Source organism: Carcharodon carcharias, chromosome 22, assembly GCF_017639515.1.
Source record: "Carcharodon carcharias isolate sCarCar2 chromosome 22, sCarCar2.pri, whole genome shotgun sequence".
NCBI lineage: Eukaryota > Metazoa > Chordata > Chondrichthyes > Lamniformes > Lamnidae > Carcharodon > Carcharodon carcharias.
In genome coordinates this window covers 52,810,141-52,831,195 of record NC_054488.1, presented here as the reverse complement: position 1 = coordinate 52,831,195, position 21,055 = coordinate 52,810,141, and the positions used below count along the sequence as shown (strand labels likewise).

General features: G+C 45.6%; 1 protein-coding gene across 3 annotated transcripts in view; it reads right to left on the bottom strand.

Moving 5' to 3' along the window:
- Positions 1–243: 243 nt before the first annotated feature.
- Positions 244–21,055, bottom strand: part of tha1 (threonine aldolase 1) — a 72,826-nt gene continuing 52,014 nt past the window's right edge. For all 3 annotated transcript variants that reach the window (XM_041216810.1, XM_041216811.1, XM_041216812.1), the window contains exons 3-7: positions 19,824–19,912; positions 15,078–15,263; positions 10,417–10,554; positions 8,810–9,002; positions 244–2,806 (exon numbers count right to left, since the gene is read on the bottom strand). In XM_041216810.1, the coding sequence (XP_041072744.1) occupies positions 2,514–2,806; positions 8,810–9,002; positions 10,417–10,554; positions 15,078–15,263; positions 19,824–19,912 (899 nt within the window). In that variant the 3' untranslated portion in view covers positions 244–2,513. The remainder of the gene's footprint in view (positions 2,807–8,809; positions 9,003–10,416; positions 10,555–15,077; positions 15,264–19,823; positions 19,913–21,055) is intronic.

Genomic DNA, 21,055 nt, shown 5'->3' with positions numbered 1-21,055 from the left:
CTTCACCATGCCCACGTAGCTGACTCTTTCCTGACAGGATTAGTGCCTACTGTGCATCTCCTTTTGGCCCCTGTTACATGGCAAGTCTGATCTGAAGGTAAATGCTATATACCCTTTCCAATTGTTCCATATGGTGTTGTGATGCTGCATAAGGTTTCTTAAACTTTGAGCAAGTAATGTTTGTGAAGTTACTTAGGGACAGGTGTGGTTCTCAGAGAAGCATTGACGAATCGTCCACGATCATTTTCCACTGCTATACCTTCATTCATATCTACATTTTCACCAATTTACAGAAAAGAGGAGAAAACAGAGCATCATTATCCTAGAAACACCTACAATTTGTTGCAGAAGATGAATCACTTTGACATAAAAATACAGAAGAGATGAAAAGGGAATAAATAGAAAACAATTCAAACAAAATCTTAAAAACAAGGGTTTACTGTGAGGATAAAAGGGATGTCTAGTCACCGAGCATAAAAGTTAGTTCCAGAGCTCAGTATAACATACATGCTACCAGTTCTGGAAGAAAAACTGCCAGAATTAATCCAACCAGCACTGATTAAAGATAGCAACATTCAAATACAGATGCACAATTCGGAAATGTTAGTAATATAATTGAGACAGCTCACTGATTAACTTTCACATTCATAATCACCACCCTTGGGGTTAATGGATGCTTTATTTCTCTCTCTCTCTCTCTCTCTCTCTGTTAAAAGCCACTGAATAAAGGTTACAATAAGGAACCAGGTAGTCAAGGTTGGGTAGTGACACCTCTGCTCAGATGTTATTTGCTGACCTGGCTTCTGTATTGTCTGAATTATCATGTTAATTCATCCTGAACAATACAGGAGTGAACAAGAGGGAGGCAGGCAGGGAACCTGGTTCCAGGGTTCTCAAGTATTGCTCTAAAGTAACTGTAAAGAGATGCCCAAACATGTTCCAATATAGCTCCTCTTCTCTGATTTTTCTTTCTGTTTAGGGAATTATTTAGTGTCTCAGCTTAAATTCTTTCCTCCTCGAAAGTGACAATAGCCATTGTATTGATCTAATGAGATGGATTAGTCAGATGGTGTATAATGTAATAACGTTATGGGACAGTAGTACCAGGAATGGTACTTTATCACAAATGGCAACAGACTATGTTTAACAGGGCACAAGGGGGTGATCAAAATGATGTGTTGCATGATACCCAGAGGAAAGACTGAACACTGAAGGATTGAATTTGTGCTGAGATATTTAATGCATTTGTATAATTTTTCTTTGTTCAATATTTGATTTAAAATATCCTGATTTAAAACTTTCATTGAGTTTAAACCAAATTGTTTGAGAAATTTCATCAGTGTCTTTGTCAGTGACATTGCACAAGCTGATTTGGACCTCTGTGCCTTGCTAGACGGGGAGAAGGGTGAACTGATTTTAAAACAAAGTACCAGACGTGCAAAGACGAAATGACTGTTCCTATTTGTTCTGCGCAGTGGCTCCCCTGGGCCACACTGACTCATTGCAAGTAAAAGGCATGGAACACTGCACTGATTTCTAGTTGAGCAACGATTGTGAACAAGCTAGTGCAGGTCTCATCTGATGAGCTCTGTTTTCATAATGTCCAAGTCAATAGGTGGCTTTGCAACTTAACTGAATGCGAGTTTCCATATCCAGGCAAATTCTAATAAATTGTTGGTTTTATGTGCACTTCCTGTTTTCTTCATGCTGTGCATCTTGAGGGGAGAAAAAGATGCTGGTGGAACTTTCTCTAACTTTCAAATTTAATCCCAAAACTTTGCACAATTCAAACACAAAAGAAATGAAATGACGTGTCAGAGCTTTGCCAAGCCTTGGATATGAAAAATATAATAGCAGCTCCCTCATTGCCGAAACAGAATACTAGGTACTTAAAAACTTGTTCAGTTGAAATCAACCACCAGTATAAATTGGAAACTAACTCACCGTTTTGAGTACACATTGTACATTCTGGTGATTGGAAATTCATTACCAGAACATAATTTATCATTGTGATCCACATTATGAACATTTTTAGCACTTCATTTTCATCCTTTTCTGAATCACTCAACAATTCACAATTATCTGGTTTGTTTTCTTCCAGCATTTGCAGTGAATATACCCCACTTCATGTTTCCCTGGGCACTGGAATTGGACAGTCATTGATTCTGCTGCATTTCTGTTATATGAACAGCTAATTGCCTGTTAGTGCACTTTACACTTGGTCAATGGTAATGCAGCAAACAGGACACCAGGGTTGTGAGGCTGGAGGAGATTACAAAGATAAGGAGGGCCAATGCCATAGAGGAATTTGAAAACAAGGAAAATAATTTTAAAATCAGCACAAAAGTACACCATTTGCACAATATGATCCCCAAGAACAAACATTGCAAACACTGCCATCAGGTCTGGCAATTCGATCAAAAATATCTCACATTCTCACCTGAGAATTTTCCATTCTTATTCAGGCCACAATTATTGTATTTGAAGGATTGCAGGATTTGGTTTATCCATGGCTATTTTTGATTGACTTTTTCTATCACATATTGCAACTTCTTTAAGGCCAGATCAGTGTCCTCCTCTGATACATCTAGGTGCCAAACAGCTCGGACTTTGCGTCCAAACACGGGGTGCATCAACACTTGCACACCACGTCCCAACACAGTCACCTCCTCCTCAGTCACCTCTGCCATCTTGTCACATAATTCCTTGGGTGAGATTCTTGGGTCATTCACTGTAAGCATTAGAATATTTGTTTCCACGGCATTGATATCGATGTCACAAATGGAGGAAGCAAATGTCTGAACGCCTGTGAACAAAGATTTGCCAAATCAGTCACTGTAGTTTGGTAAAGCAATAATGATTGGTCATAGGAACAGGGGTTGGCCATTCAGCCCTTTAAGCCTGTTCCGCTTACAATGGTTGATCTGTACCTTAACTATTGTTACGACCAGGATGGTAGGAGTGCGTGAATTATCAAGCCCCACTACTCCGCAGGCAGTACCATTAATTTAAATGTTTAATTTTCTCAGTAAAATGGCCAATTGTGTACCTGTACCTCTCGTAACCAGAAGAAAAGAGACTTTGACCAGGCTTCTTTCAAAGTCTCAGGATGAAAAGTTTATTTTAAAAAAAACTTATTTTAATAAGTTGCAAGTACTGGTTAGCACACAATTATAATCATGAAATATGACCATCTATCTCTTCCTAAATGATTCCCCCCCTCCACACACACACACAAAGGACAAAAGATAATGTCTCTCTACAGAGATGGGCTTTGGAGGATGGGTGTTATAAAATAAAGGATAAAGTCCACAGAGTCTCAATGCTGTCAACCTGGAGTTCTTTCATGTGAAGACAGGCCACTGGTCCCAGTGGATGCCTGGACGTTCTCACCACTGGTCTCAGCTTTGCCGGTCACACTCAGGTGAAGGTTCTCTGGCTACAGCTTGATAGCCACACAATTTTAGGCAAGGTAGCGCAAGGGAGCCAGTCAAGGAAGACTTCTTTCCTCAGCTTATTCTCCAACAAGTCAGCCTTCCAAACAAGCAGGTTCACAACTTCCTCTGCCATGCGATTGCCTTTTGGTCTCCCAGCTTTTCATTAATTGAAATGTCATTAATTGCAGTTCAACACAAACAAGCAACTCCCTCTCATGTACTATATGGGTCAGGTGATTTCTTGGAAGAGGCCTGCTTGTTACAGTACCAAGGTGAACTTATGACCTTTTAAAAAAAAATCCCGGGTTAGCATTCAGATCATGCCATGTCCTTCCATTTGGTAAAAGAAAACTTCAGTCTTGAGATATAAGATTCTAACACTATACCCACCTGGATTGGCTCCATTTCCTTTTATACCTTTTGAGTAGTAAAAAGGAAAATAGTGACATCTGCATCACTGTAGGTATAGATATCACAATAAATAGCTGGTTAATCAGAACAACAACACAAATACACAATCAATTATGTAATATCTCACTCATTTGATGTGCTTGTATCACGCAGCCTTGTATTTTGTACTTGTTGACATCACTCATCTTATGACCAGAAGCCCATTAATTTTCAGTAAAAATACTTGGAGTTTTGCATCTGGCAATTAGCTTTCAAGCCACTTTAAATCTTAATGATCCCCCCTCAAACCATAGCAACACTGGACACTGGGGTCAGTGGAGGGGGGTGCGGGTGGAAACCAGACATGTCCAGGGTTGCTATGGCACACAATGTGGAATACACCTAAGATTATATATTCTATGAATTATTTAATATTTCAATTCCCCATCCATCTACACGACATCCTGAGTCACTGCTGCAGTCAAATCCCAGACAGGGCAGGGACAACACATCTTGTACCACCAGACCAGGTTCCAAAGACATTTGACCTGAGCGAAAAACCTACCCTTTTAATTTTAAGTAGTTCTTTGATCACTCCCAGTGTTTAAAGATTATTCTGCAGCAATTCACCACCTATGTGATACTTAATTATAAATGCACAGAGGTTATTGATCGCATCACCAGTATAAGGGGTCCTGTCACTCAGTGAATGCCGCTGACTCAGTTCACTTCCTTGTTCCTTTAGTGACCCAACCAGACACTCACCCAATCATTTGCTGCAAAGGTCAACAGCTGGACTGATAGAAGACTCGACGCAGAGGCTCTGAGACAGAACTGGACAATCAGATCAAACCCCTTCAAAACAAAAGTACAAGTCACCCAGCCAAAGCTCATTCCCCAAGTCCTGATGAATGAGGAACAATCAAAGACAGCTATCCTGGTCAGTCACTTCCACTTCCTCTCTCTCTCTCCACCCCCCCCACACACCTTAAACCAGCTTATATTTCAAATCTTTCTTGGACTCGAACTCAAGTTCTGTCGAAGGATCATGAGGACTCGAAACGTCAACTCTTTTCTTCTCCGCCGATGCTGCCAGACCTGCTGAGTTTTTCCAGGTAATTCTGTTTTTGTTTTAGTCACTTCCACTTGGTGTTTTAGTTTTATAATCCAGGCAGTTTTAATCCAGAACTGTGACAAGAAACTGGTAAATGGCAATCCTGTAACAACCATCACATTTTGTTGTTTGTACAGTTGCAGTACTTACTTGAATTCAACAACTCAGTTCAGCTGCAGGGTTATAAAAATAGAGTCTTCAGGTTGTATTCATACACATTTTTTTAAAAATCAAACTGAATTTTTGGGCCTGCTCCCAAGTTGGAAATGGTGGGGGAGGTGGGTGGGCTGAATATACTAGCATCAGCCAGCATGCCAGCTAGGGGGGAGGTGATGGCGTAGTGGTTTTGTCACTGGACAGTAATCCAGAGACCCAGGGTAATGCTCTGGGGACCCAGGTTCAAATCCATTGACCAGAAACTGATCTGGACTAGCCATATAAATACTGTGGCTACAAGAGCCAGAGGCTAGGAATCAGGTAACTCACCTCTTGACTCCTGAAAGCCTGTTCACCATCTACAAGACACAATTCAGGAGTGTGATGGAATACTCCCCTCTTGCCTGGATAAGTGCAGCTCCCACAGCACTGAAGAAGCTTGACACCATCCAGGACAAAGCAATCCGCTTGATCGGCACCACATACACAAACATTCACTCCCTCCACCACCAACGCACAGTACCAGCAGTGTGCACCGTCTATGAGATGCACTGCAGGAATTCACCAAGGTTCCTTAGACAGTACCTTGCAAACCCATGGCCACTACCATCTAGAAGGACAAGGGCAGCAGATAATGGGAACACCACCATCTGGAAGTTCCCATCCAAGTCACTCACCATCCTGACTTGGAAATACATCACCGTTCCTTCACTGTCACTGGGTCAAAATCCTGGAACTCCCTCCCTAACAGCACTGTGGGAGTACCTACACCACATGGACTGCAGCGGTTCAATAAGGCAGCTCACCCCCACCTTCTTAAGGGCCATTTGGGATGGGCAATAAACGCTGGCCCAGCCAGTGAAGCCCACATCCCGTGAATGAATAAAAAAGTTACAGAGCACTGTTCTCAGAGCTGGTAATGTTTATCAGGGCAATAGAAGGCTGGGACAGCTTGAGTGTTGTGGGAGCCGCACTTATCCAGACAAGAGGGGAGTATTCCACCACACTCCTGACTTGTGTCTTGTAGATGGTGGACAGACTTTCGGGAGTCAAGAGGTGAGTTACATGATTCCTAGCCTCTGACTCTTGTAGCCACAGTATTTATATGGCTAGTCCAGATCAGTTTCTGGTCAATGGTAACCCCCCCAGGATGTTGATTGTGGGGGATTCAGTGATGGTAATGCCATTGAACATCAAGGGGCAATGGTTGGATTCTCTCTTGTTGACATGGACTCATCTTTACTGAGGTCATTCAAGTAGCTTAAAAGCTCACTGAAAACTTGTTGGAAGGGGAGGCTGCAATTTGGAAGAAGGTGCCTGTTGCAGATCAGCTGAACACGGGCAGGTACAGAACAGGGGATCCAGTCTTGGCTGCCCCGGGGCATCACCCAGGCCCTATAAGGGGGTCAAGAAGGACTGGGCACTTGGCACTGCACAGATGGCAGGGAGAGTGGATACTCAGCGTCCAGGCTTCGAATGCGATTGACACCCCCCATATCATGGCAGGGGGCAAGGCCACCAAGGACATCTGGCCAGCCAGCTGCCCAGAAGGAAGGTTCCAGCCGGCAATAGCAGCACGACTGTCAAATTTTGGGCCATGTGGGGCAACCCCCTCCATGGAAGGGCGGAGTCCCGAGCAGCAGGAGGGCAGTGGAGAGGAAAGGAGGTCAGGATGAACACTGAAGCCCTCCTCTCAATATAGGATCTACCATTGAAGATGGAGCTACTTGGAGGTGACCAGGAACCAGTTCCACAGGAGACCACAAATCTCCAAGCAAATGGGTACAGAGCCCTCGTTGTTGAAGACCTCGTATCTACAGCACTGGTTGCCATGCCCGTCAAAATCATAATGAGGCCTTGGATCTCTTCACTTCTGGCTCTTTCCAAGGATTAGCTATGGTCTTCAGTGTCATTTCAAAAATGGCTGCACACCCCCACTGAATCTCCTCTTTGTCAGAGCTGCCTCAGATCTTCACTCCTGCACCCAAAGTGTATGGACAGATCCTAGGGGACAAGTGATAGCCTTTAAATACATGGTTGCTGACACCTCTATGGGAGCACCAGAGAGAGGCACAGTGGCAATACAGCCAATGCCACCTGCTCAGTGGGACAAGCACTGAGCAGACCATCAGGCTTCTCAAAATGCCATTCTGGTCCCTGGACTGGGTCTTGGGTGGTGTCTTTCACAGAATTGTTACAGCACAGAAGGAGGCCATTCAGCCCATCATGTTTGCGCCGGCTCTCTGAATGAACAAGTCACCTAGTGCCATTTCCCCACCTTCTCCCTGTAACCCTTCATATTCTTCATTTTAAAATAATAATCCAATTCCCTCTTGAATGCCTCGATTGGACCTCCCTCCTCCATGCTCTCAGGCAGTACATTCCAATTCCTAACCAATCACTGCATTTTTACAATGACCTCATATCTGTGCCATTTTGTTCTCAATGCTTCCACCAATGGAAACAGTTTCTCCCTGTCTATTCTGTCGAGACACCTCATGATTTTGAATATATCTATCAAGTCTCCTAACTAATTGAAGTTCCTCATCTCTGGGACCATATGAACATACAAATTAGGAGGAGCAGGCCATCTGGCCCCTCGAGCTTATGCTGTCATTCAATATCATGGTTGATCTGCTTGTGGCCTTAGCTCCACTGACCTGTCTACCCCACCCCCATATCCTTTCACTCTTTTGTTAGTCAAGAATCTATCTAACGCTTTAAAAGTATATTGACCCTGTCTCCACTGGTCTCTGGGGAAGAGGCTCACCACCTTCGAAGAAAAAAAAATTCTCCTCATCTCTGCCTTAAATGGTGCTGCTGCTTTTCTATTCTTCCTGCCAAAATGGACAAGTTCACATTTTCCCATTTGCCAGATCTTTGCCCACTCACTTAAAACCTATCGATATCCCTTTGCAAATGTCATACGTCCTCTTCACAACTTACTGTTCTATCTATCTTTGTTGGCAAATTTAGCAATTCTCATGAATCTTTTCTGCGCTCCAATTTTAAAAGAATTCTTTCATGGGATGCGGCCAGAATTTATTGCCCATCTCTAATGGCCCTTGAGAAGGTGGTGGTGAGCTGCCTTCTTGAACCACTGCAGTCCCTGTGGTGTAGGTGCATCCGTGGTGCTGTTAGGGAGGGAGTTCCAGGATTTTGACCCAGCGACGGTGAAGGGACGACGATACATTTCCAAGTCAGGGTGGTGTGTGTCTTGGAGTGGAACTTGCAGGTGATGGTGCTCTTGTGCACCTGCTGCCCTTGTCCTTCTAGGTGATACAGGCCATCATTTGGGGCCCCAGCCTCCCATTTGGCATCTCAGGCCTGCATTTGATGCCTTGAGTCTCCAATTTAGGTCTCAATCTGATGACTCAGCTGCATGGGGATTGAGCCTGGCTTGTCTTAGAGAGAGCAGCAGACCGGAGCTCCAGTACTGTCCTTTTCACACATGAACCATGGCATGGATTAAGCAGCACCAGCCACAGGCCATGTCTGAGCACTCCAAAACACGGCTAGTGGCTCCACACAGGAACCAAAATCCCCCCTCAGCAGTTCGTATACACTTCACTTGTGACAATTCTTGCTTCCATATGAGGAAACAGATACCGTTGGATAAACTGGAAATGGGACAGAGCTGCGACTGTCTAAGTTGAGATATACTTTAAAAGTAAAGAGGGTGAATCATGAAACATTTACAAATGGTTCGTACCTTTGGCGAATTTCTGGGCGTTTCTGTGATCATCCTGGAGCCTGTCGACCATATCTGACACAGAGAGAAGTCCCGCGGCGGCCAACACTCCGGCCTGCCTCATCGCTCCTCCGAGCACTTTCCGTACACGGCTGGCCTGCTCGATAAACCCCTTTCGGCCGCCGACCAGAGTCCCAGCTGGAGCTCCTAAACCCTGCACAACCCACAAACACAGTCAGTTCGAGGAGGCCAAAGTGCTCCATCTCAAAACAGAAAAGACTGTCCCCAGAGGGGGCTCGGCCCACGTTCTGGGTGAACACTGCCTCGCCGAGGAATCATTTAAAGCTGCCACCTCTGATGGCCAGGCCCTGCAGCTGACAGGCAGATTTCAGCCGTGCAGAGCCAAGTACAAGCAGGCGAAATCTCCCAATCGCAGCTGCCTTGAGGAGGATTGGCATCGTGGCCCTAGCCTCAACTCATTTCTGCAGTGGGATTACCCTATCGGAGCAAAGCTGAAGAGGGGGTTTAGCTGGTGCTCAGATCATGTTTCTGGATAACGATTGCCCAAACAAGGAACTGGGAAACTATTTGGTGGAAAATTTCCTCCCGTTTGTCTGATTTATACTCGGGTCCAGAGGTCAGGTGTGAAAAGTCACACTCTGACCACACACTACCCCATGTCCCAAAGATAACAAGACGCGAGGAGGTGCCAAGTGCTGTCAGAGACAAAGCTACTTAAAAGCCCTCTTCCCATTTAATAAGTTCGAAAACTGCGGCAGTCAGTAAGTGAAGATGATAACAGTCAAGGCAAACAGGATGACTGAGCTCTATAGGAAAGTGTGATTACCCAAAGCACTCAGGGGTGTCAGAGAACAAAGACCAATCACCCATAGCACCCAGGGGTGTTAAGACTGAGAATACTCACCCATGGCTGTTTGGATCCTTCGTTGGAGCCATCTATGCTAATCACTTTTCCTGTCCTGTCTCTGTAATATTCCATATTCCTCCTTTTCAAACACTTTTTAAGTTTGCTTTTAATTGATGTTACAACTTCAGTTTCAATGCTCCCATGTGGTAAAACACTCCACATTATAATGATCCTTTGTGAAAAAGTTTCTCTCAATTCCGTCCTTCAGATTTTAAGCCTGAGTCTATGATCTTTGTTACTGAGATGCCAACCAGTGGGAACATTCTCATTATTTACCTTCTGAAGCGCTCCTTAGCCTTTTCTGTGGCAGTGAATGAAGATCTAATTTATCCAAAGACTCAAGGTACTGGGGTCAGACAGTGCCTCCCCACCGCACCCCACCGTGGCCTGGGGAAGACACATCATTCCCCACCCCCATGGGGAAAACACAGCTCCACTCCACCCCCACCCTCGCCCCTGCCAGGGAGAAAACACAGCCCCCTCACACCTCCTCCCACCACCCCCCATGGGGAAAACACAGCCCCCCCCCTTTAGCTTCACGTGGTCCATCTCAGTCTCTTCCTGAGCTTCTCTGTCTCTAGTGCTGGGGGATAGGCTGCTCACCGACACGTGTTACAAACACACTGACGCAAACGTCTACCCGGAGTGTCCCACCTCTCTTCCTGCAGGGACTCTCTTCTCCCAGTTATATGGCTTGTACCTTGCTCAGACACATGGACACAGAATCACAGAGCCGCAGTATCTCCGAGGCCTCAACACCCAAAGCTACAGCTGCATTCATCAGGCGGGCTCCATCCATGTGGATAGGCAGCTTGTACCTGTCAGCAAGAGCTCGGACCTGTAACACGAGCAGAGAGGGAGAGTGAGTTCGAGGACTTTGAGGAGCACAACCAGTCCACACAAGCAGTGTTATGGCACAGCCGATGGTAAATGCTGAGTTGTTCAAATCCAAAAGGGAAACTTGAAACAACTGCCACAACTTGTTTTGCAATTTGTATAAATTTCAAGATACATGCTCTGAATTCAGTAGTAATAAGATCACCAAGTCTTATAGGTTTTTATAAAACTAGATTAAACATTTATTAAAAAGAGAAATGACATTAAATACATGCATAGATCTACAAATTACTATTATGATAATTTCTAAATCCCCTAATCAATCTAACCTCCCAGTTACACTTTCCTTCAGGCAACAGTAAGACACAGATTTTAAAGACTCAGGCAAAGAAACATGTTGACATGTTCCCGCCGATGCTGCCAGAGCTGCTGAGTTTTTCCAGGTAATTCTGTTTTTGTTTTGGATTTCCAGCATCCGCAGTTTTTTTGTTTTTATAAAGAAACATGATACCCTGAACAAGTCAACTTCCAAGTAAGTTTTCCTAACTTCAGGCCCTTGAAGACAGCAGCTTGAGGCATTGATGCTGAAGGCTTTTCGCACACTTATAAGATCTTAAAATGCCTTCCCTTCCACACAACCCTTGCACCTTCTTTATACATATCTTTCTCTTTGAATGCAAATACCCATTGTTTGACTAAGTCTTTGGACTTTATCTCCCTGAGAATAAAACCCTCTCATAGCACTAAGTTTTACCAGTAATCTTTGGAAAAAAATAAACACTGTTTCTAAACTTCACTTGGTAGATGACACATTTCACCCCTCCTCTGTTCAATCTATTCTGATTTATTTCAAAATGCAAATGTTCCCTTGATACCTATGTGTTTCTAAACTTCCCTATGTTAATACCTTATTAACATTTCAAATCTAAACTCTCTTCTTAGATCAAAGCACCCAGACTAGCTACCTCTAATTAAATCTCACACACACACAGACAGACACATATAGACACATAGATACATCCCACTATTACTCTATTTTACAATAAATTCCAATAACATTATGAGAATTATTATATCTTCTTGACAGGCAGTGAATGTCGTCACTTCCAGCATCTCTTGATGAGAGTTGATGGTTGTCACACAAAATTAAACAGAATCATTTGTGTAAAACGTTACTGGAGCCTCAACTCTCGATGGTTCTGTATCTACTCATGGTCGGGGTAAATATGGGGGAGGACAGAATCCACATGGTCCCTGCCACCAACTCCATTCCCTCACCACTGATTCCATCCCACAGCCTGAAAACCAACAGTCTGAAACTAAAGACTGTTCACAACCTTGCTGACATAATTGGCCCTGTGATGAGCTTCTGCCCACCTACTTGCAATGTCATTACCAAGACTGGTTTGGTGGCACCAGGACTGATAGAGCTGACCGATCCCTGAGGATACATCTGCCAGACTGGGCCTGCGGCAAGTGGTGGCAGAACCAACAAGGTGGGAGAAACTATGTGACCTCGTCCTCACAAATCGACCTATCACAGGTGCATCTGTCCATGACAGTAGCGGCAGGAGTGACCACTAGCCTGTGCCAGTCACTGGATCAAAATCCTGGAACTCGCTTCCTAACAGCGCTGGAGGTGTACCTGTACCAGACGGACTGTGACAGTTCAAAAAGGTCACCCACCATCTCATTCACAAGGGCAATTAGGGATGGGCAACAAATGCTGGCTTTGCCAGCGACACCCACGTCCCGTGAGAGAAAAAGAAAGCTGAAGTCACATCTCACCGAGCACACCCTCCATCGTGTTGTATGGCCCTCGCACCGTGTTGTGTGGGTGTATTCAAAACAGGTCTTGCAGCTAAAAAACCGGGCATCCATGAGGTGCTGTGGGCCACAGCAGCAGCGTAATTTTAACCAGTCACAATCTGTAACCTCATGGCCCGGCATATATACCTCACTCTACCATTACAATCAAACCTAGGGATCAGCCCTGATTCAATGAGGAGTGCAGGAGGGCATGCCCAGGAGTAGTACCAGGCAAACCTAAAAATGACATGCCAACTGGCGAAGCTACAACGTAGGCTTACATACATGCTTATCCAGTGGAAGCAGCATGCTATAGACATAACTAGGCGATCCCACAACTAACGGATCATATTGGAGCTCTGAGGTTCTGCCACATCCAGTGGTTAACGGTGGCAGACAACTAAACAATGAACTGAGAGAGGAGGATCCACAAATATCCCCATCGTCAATAACGGGGGAGCAGAGGACAAGCTTGATCCATCTCTGCCTCCTCCTGACATCCCCGGCATCACCTTCAGTTAATTCGATTCACTCCATGTGATTTCAAGAAACAGCTCAAGGCATTGAGTACTGCAAAGGCTACTGGCCCTGACAACATTCCAGCAGTAGTACTGAAGATTTGTGCTTCAGTACTAGCCACACATCTAATCAACATGCTCATTAAAGCTACAACACTGGCATCTACATGACAATGTGGAAAATCGCCCGGATATGTCCTGTCCACAATAGCAGGACAAATCCAATGTAGCTAATTATCTCCCCTCAGTCTACTCTCAATCATCAGCAAAGTGATGGAAGGGGTCATCGACAGTGCTATTAAGCAGACTGACTTAGCAGTAACCTGTTCGCTGACACTCAGTTGGGGGTTCCACCAGGGCTGCTCAGCTCCTGACCTCACTACAGCCTTGGTCCAAACATGGACAAAAGAGCTGAACTCCAGAAGTGAGATGAGAGTGACTGCCCTTGGCGTCAAAGCAGCATTTGACCGAGTGTGGCATCAAGAAGCCCAGGCAAATAGAAATCAAATGGAATCAGGAGGAAAACTCTCCACCATTTGGAGTCATACCCAGCACAAAAGGAAGATGGTTGTGGCTGTTGGAGGTCAATCATCTCAGTTGCAGGACATCACTGCAAGGAGTTCTTCAGGATAGTATCCTAGGCCCAACCATCTTCAGGTGGCACAGTGGTATTATCACTGGACTAGTAATCCAGAGACCCAGAGTAATGCTCCGGGGACCCAGGTTCAAATCACACCACGGAAAATAGTAATTTTAACTCAACTGGAATTAAACGTGATGACCATGAAACCATTGCTGATTGTCGTAAAACCCATCTGGTTCACTAATGTCCTTTAGGGAAGGAAATCTGCCGTCCATGGAGAGGTTGGGACTGTTCTCCTTGGAGAGAAGGTGGCTGAGAGGAGATTTGATACAGATGTTCAAAGTCATGAAGGGGCTGGACAGACTAGATAGGGAGAAGCTGTTCCCACTCATAAAAGGATCAAGAACGAGAGCGAGAGAGCACAGATTTAAATGGACATAAGTGTGATGTGAGAAAAAAACTTTTTCATGAGTGGTTCGGGTCAGGAATGCACTGCCTGGAAATGTGCTGGAGGCAGGTTCAATTGAGACACTTAAGAGTTCATTAGATGATTATTTGAATGGAAACAAGGTGCAGGAGTTTGGGGAAAAGGCAGGGCAATGGCACTAGGTCATAATGTTCATTTGGAGAGCTGGCGCAGACACGATGGGCCAAATGGCCTCCTTCTGTGCTGCTAAGATTCTGTGAAGAGCAGGTCAGAGGTCGGGAATTCTGAGGTGAGTAACTCCCCAAAGCCTGTCCATCTACAAGGCACAAGTCAGGAGTGTGATGGAATACTCTCCACTTGCCTGGATGAGTGCAGCTTCCACAACACTCAAGAAACTCGACACCATCCGGGACAAAGCAGCCACTTTGATCAGCACCCCATCCATCACTTTAAAACATTCACTCCCTCCACCACTGACACACAGTAGCAGCAGTGTACACCATCTACAAGATGCACTGCAGTAATTCACCTAGCCTCCTCGACAACACCTTCCAAACCCACAACTACTACCACCTAAAAGGATGAGGGCAGCAGACATGTGGGAACACCACCACCTGGAAGTTCATCTCCAAGCCAGTTACCATCATGACTTGGAAATATATTGCCGTTCCTTCACTGTCACTGGGTCAAAATCCTGGAACTCCCTAACAGCACTGTGGATGTACCTACACCACATGGACTGCAGCGGTTCAAGAAGGCAGCTCACCACCACCTTGTCAAGGGCAACTAGGGATGGGCAATAAATGCTGGGCCAGCCAGCTAAGCCCACATCCCATGGGAAAAACACACGTGCTTGGTGTCAAACCTTGTTGGAATGATTCACAATGTTAAAGGCACTGTATAAATACCAGCAGTAGTTCTGTGATTGATTGTTGATTGAGGATCAGTGCTATGCTTGTGCTCTCCCTGGTGGCACCAGTGAGTATACAGATCAATCGTCAGAGACATGGTGAAGGTGAAGTCCCTGCATCAGAGGCAATGGTCACAGACAAATTAAAAAGGCCTATGCTGTGCTACCTCCTCTCCTGATGGTACTGACTGCTGCTGGGATAAAGCACTGCCTGTACCTAGTCTGAATAAAAGTTTGACTTAATTGTCTTAATAGTTTTAAGCAGCGATTGCCTCACCTCCTGGAGAAAAGAGAGTGGTAGAACTCGCCCTCCTGTTTCATTTTGAGTGTTCTCGACGCAAATGACACAAGTCCTGGGGTAGTGAGGGTCTGGGAAATGATGACGTATTTTTGATTCTACTTCATCTAAATCAAACGTCCCATCTGGAAGATTCTTTACAATTTGTGAATGAATTCCAGCAATCTGAAAAAGATGATACCACAGTGATCAGTGTTGATACTTCAGTAGCTCTTTCAAAACAGCCAGCACAAACACGATGGGCCGAATCTCCTCCTTCTGTGCTCTATGGTTCTGATCCTATAAGTGCAGAGGACTGTTAACTGTGGAAGCAGGCAAACAGGAAAACCAGCATGAAGAAAAAGGGAGACAAACAGGAGAGAAAGCATATGAAACAATACTGATTTAACTTCCCACTTTTAAATTTAACTTTCAAGTTGTGGTGAGAGTATGAAATCCCAAACTGAAATGTAAAGGAACACCACTAGAGGGCAGCAACTGCACAGTAATAGGACTGCTTGAACAAGCAGAGCCAAGCCAGCAGCTACTCACCAACACAATTCTCTGTCATATTAACCGTATTTATTAATTTTACTTTACATTCTAAGTTAACTTTACTTGTTGAAAGATATGGCATGGGACTGTCTGGGTAAATGTCACGGGGTAGCAAACTGTTATTACAGCGCCACCAGGCACAACCGGAGAAGATGCTGCATCTTGCACATGGACGGAAGTTACCAGTTCAAACAAAGTGGGATTCATGGTCGTTTCATAGCTTTAATCAGACCAAAGAACAGTCAGGTCTTGAGGCATTCGAGCTGTAGTTTAGATGCTGTAAGGAGGGGACTGTAGGTTTTGCTATCCGAATGGGTGAAATATACAAGACTGAATAATCTTGCTCATCTTCTGCTTAAAAAAAACTTTTTGATGGAAGCAAAATACAGTAAAGGGATTCCAAAAAGATTAGGTACCAGACTGCCTGCTAGAATTTCTGGTCACTCAGCTTTATGTCTGCAGAATTTCGCTTTGGTCATTGCTATTTTTGGGATCTTGCTGTGTGCAGTTTGGCTGCTGCCTTTCCTACATTACAGCGGTGACTACATTGGAAAAGATCTTAGTTAGCTGTAGAGCACCTGGGGGTGCCCTGAGGTAGTGAAAGGTCTTTCTCTCCCAAGGGGGGGCCGGTTTAACGTCTCATCAGCACTGCAGTGTCAGCCTGGATTATACACACCGACTCTTGCAGCGAAAGTTGGCCAGTGATCCTCTTACTCAAGAGGAGGCACCACTGAACCGAGACCGACGATTCTTTGTGTTTTACTAAGAAGGCACTCAAAAGTCTACACCGCAGTCTGGCTCTGTCAGGATTTCAAAACTTAATGCCAGGGGCAACTGCAGGAACTGGGTATTAGCTGCGGGGGCAACTGCAGGAACTGGGTATTAGTTGCGAGGGTAACTGCAGGAACTGGGTATTAGCTGCGGGGGCAACTGCAGGAACTGGATATTAGCTGCGAGGGTAACTGCAGGAACTGGGTATTAGCTGCGAGGGCAACTGCAGGAACTGGGTATTAGTTGCGAGGGTAACTGCAGGAACTGGGTATTAGCTGCGAGGGCAACTGCAGGAACTGGGTATTAGCTGTGAGGACAACTGCAGGAACGCAGCTAATACCCAGTTCCTGCAGTTGCCCTCGCAGCTAATACCCAGTTCCTGCAGTTACCCTCGCAGCTAATACCCAGTTCCTGCAGCTGCCCTCGCAGCTAATACCCAGTTCCTGCAGTTGCCCTCGCAGCTAATACCCAGTTCCTGCAGTTGCCCTCGCAGCTAATACCCAGTTACCCTCGCAGCTAATACCCAGTTCCTGCAGTTGCCTTGCAGCTAAGTACCCAGTTCCTGCAGTTGCCCTCGCAGCTAATACCCAGTTCCTGCAGTTACCCTCGCAGCTAATACCCAGTTCCTGCAGTTGCTCCACAGCTAATACCCAGTTCCTGCAGTTACCCTCTCAGCTAATACCCAGTTCCTGCAGTTACCCTCGCAGCTAATACCCAGTTCCTGCAGTTGCCCCACAGCTAATACCCAGTTCCTGCAGTTACTGGGTATTAGCTGCGAGGGTAACTGCAGGAACTGGGTATTAGCTGTGGGGCAACTGCAGGAACTGGGTATTAGCTGTGGGGCAACTGCAGGAACTGGGTATTAGCTGCAAGGGTAACTGCAGGAACTGGGTATTAGCTGCAAGGGCAACTGCAGGAACTGGGTATTAGCTGCGAGGGTAACTGCAGGAACTGGGTATTAGCTGCAAGGCAACTGCAGGAACTGGGTATTAGCTGCAAGGCAACTGCAGGAACTGGGTATTAGCTACGAGGGTAACTGCAGGAACTGGGTATTAGCTGCGAGGGTAACTGCAGGAACTGGGTATTAGCTGCGAGGGTAACTGCAGGAACTGGGTATTAGCTGAGGGGCAACTGCAGGAACTGGGTATTAGCTGAGGGGCAACTGCAGGAACTGGGTATTAGCTGTGGGGCAACTGCAGGAACTGGGTATTAGCTGTGGGGCAACTGCAGGAACTGGGTATTAGCTGCAAGGGTAACTGCAGGAACTGGGTATTAGCTGTGGGGGCAACTGCAGGAACTGGGTATTAGCTGCGAGGGTAACTGCAGGAACTGGGTATTAGCTGCGGGGGTAACTGCAGGAACTGGGTATTAGCTGCGAGGGTAACTGCAGGAACTGGGTATTAGCTGCGGGGGCAACTGCAGGAACTGGGTATTAGCTGCAAGGCAACTGCAGGAACTGGGTATTAGCTGCGAGGGTAACTGCAGGAACTGGGTATTAGCTGCGAGGGTAACTGCAGGAACTGGGTATTAGCTGCGGGGGCAACTGCAGGAACTGAGTATTAGCTGCGAGGCTAACTGCAGGAACTGGGTATTAGCTGCGAGGCTAACTGCAGGAACTGGGTATTAGCTGCGAGGCTAACTGCAGGAACTGGGTATTAGCTGCAAGGCAACTGCAGGAACTGGTTATTAGCTGCGAAGCCAACTGCAGGAACTGGGTATTAGCTGCGAGGGTAACTGCAGGAACTGGGTATTAGCTGCGAGGGTAACTGCAGGAACTGGGTATTAGCTGCGGGGGCAACTGCAGGAACTGGGTATTAGCTGCAAGGCAACTGCAGGAACTGGGTATTAGCTGCAAGGGTAACTGCAGGAACTGGGTATTAGCTGCGAGGGTAACTGCAGGAACTGGGTATTAGCTGCGAGGGTAACTGCAGGAACTGGGTATTAGCTGCGAGGGTAACTGCAGGAACTGGGTATTAGCTGCAAGGCAACTGCAGGAACTGGGTAGTAGCTGCGAGGGCAACTGCAGGAACTGGGTATTAGCTGCGAGGGTAACTGCAGGAACTGGGTATTAGCTGCGGGGGCAACTGCAGGAACTGGGTATTAGCTGTGGGGCAACTGCAGGAACTGGGTATTAGCTGTGGGGCAACTGCAGGAACTGGGTATTAGCTGCGAGGGTAACTGCAGGAACTGGGTATTAGCTGTGAGGGTAACTGCAGGAACTGGGTATTAGCTGTGGGGCAACTGCAGGAACTGGGTATTAGCTGTGGGGCAACTGCAGGAACTGGGTATTAGCTGCGGGGCAAGTGGAGATGCAGATTTGAAACAAAGTCCTGAAGTCTGCAGAAAAGATGCAAGTATTAGGAGTGGGACAGCTTGGGAGTTTCTGCCAGAGATACAGATCCGGGCAGACCAGGGAGAGCTTTATTTTACATCTAGGGTACGACACTGACACTTTGGTGAGAAAAAGAAAGTTTCATTCCCCAGCATCTCCTCTACATGCATGATCAGAAAACTCCATTAAGGTGAACCTTAAACCAAAACAAAAGGCAACTGTGTTAATTATGGGATAGTTAAATGCAACTCAAAATGAAATAAAGTAGGGGACTGTGATAATCTTTCTTCTATCACTGCGATGGGGCATGGGGTGAGTTAGAGATCTGAACAGCTACTGTTAGGACCAGAGCTATATTGTGTTATAGTTACAGGATTTTAGTTGTATAAAAAGGACACTTTTGGTGGTTTTAGTAGGTTGCACTGTGCTTGTCAATTAGCACAACAAATATTCAGAAATGATTGCAGATGTGTTAGGTTTCAAAAATCCATGTGCAAACAGTGTGCGTGTGTCCAAAGCTGAGAAGGCCCAACAGTAATACTCTCAAATATAAAAATGCAAAACTGCGAGTGCTGGAAATCCAAAACAAAAACAGAAACAGAAATACCTGGAAAAACTCAGCAGGTCTGGCAGCATCGGTGGAGAAGAGCACAGTTGACGTTTCGAGTCATCATGGCCCTTCAACAGAACTAAGTAAAAATAGGAAAGGGGTGAAATATAAGCTGGTTTAACGGGGTTGGGGGGGGGGTTTGTTGGGACAAGCAGCCAGTGATAGGTGGAGATCTCCGCCGACGGTACCAGACCTGCTGAGTTTTTCCAGGTATTTCTGTTTCTGTTTTTGTTTCAGTATTACTCTCAAACTCAGCATGTTTAAATTTGACTTCATGTAATACAGGATCAAGCATTTTAACCTCCCCCCACTCACCCGCCACCCCACACCAAACCCAAATTTTGTGAACATTGTTATGAGGCTTCACATAAAACAGACAGGGACACAACACGGTTTACCGACAGGTTTAATCAAGAGGAAACACTCAGGTGTCACATTGTCTTACGCACTGGCCACCCAGGGCAAGGAGCTGCTGTACCTGAGCCACTCCTCCCTGTTCATGGAGGTGGATGTGTGCTCGATCGCCAACAATCAGTTCAGCTCCCCTCTCCTGGCAATGACACATGACTGCAGAGAAGAGAGAGAGATTACAATCGTTATTTAAACAGAGAGATTTCCCAGTAGATCTCATGGGAACTAGTTAAACTGATGCACACTTTTAAACAAAAATAAGGTTTGGAAATATGCTGTAAGGCCAGTCCCCAAGTTGCTCACCCTAAACATGAACCCGATTTACTGTAACAGCCACAGTTAGAGGAGTTATGGGAAGCGATCTGGCTATCAGGAATTGCTGTAAGGAATCTTATTGAAGACACATGTTAATTTATAAACACCATTCAATTGCATGACATTCTCAAACGGGCGCTTCTGTCTTCAGTTACCTTCAACCAGATGGGACCACAATGTGGAAATCTACATTTTTAAAGGAAGGAAGATACAAGAAAGATATGTGGCCTGGGATGGGAGGGAGAGGATGGGGTGTCACCACTCCCTGCTCTGTCCCATGTAACTGTTGCCCAGCCACAGCACTGAGTGAATTAGAATTTAAAATTTTGCCTAGAAAGGAATTTGTGTAACAACCACGTGTGCTATCCTTTTCTGTGTAATTTCAGTCAGTCAAATCGAACGTGACAGGAAGGTTCGTTTATTGCCAAGTGTCAGGGAGGTGTGGCTGGCAGGAGGTACAAGGGCTGCACCGTCACTTTTCTCAGGGCAAAGGTGGCTAGGCAGAAATGGTGGCTGTGCCAATGATGTCCACATGCCAGGAACGAATAAGAAAGGCTCATTTTGAGAGGAATTTCTGGGTTATCGTACGATCTGAAATTTTCCTTGTTGATGAGTTCTGATATTCTCAGGAACATGCTGACTCTTCCTTTCTAAATCCAATAGTCACCCAGGTTTTGTTGCTACACGACCATATCAAATAGCTAACCTCCTACACAAACCCTGTGGATCCATCCTACATGATATTACATGCATTTCAGTCTTTACAATACTGGGGCACTGTACAACACACGCACATAGATCAGATGATTTTCTTTCTAGGCAGTGTAGTTTACTGCTAGGAGTGCTCAAACCTTCTTTATTTACACAATAACCACAAACATGAAGCACAGATGACGCTCCCAAGTTGAAACTTGTGCCAACAAGTTTAGTCATCTTACACTGATGGACGCCTCCATTCTTAGGAAAACTCCAGACCATGAGGGT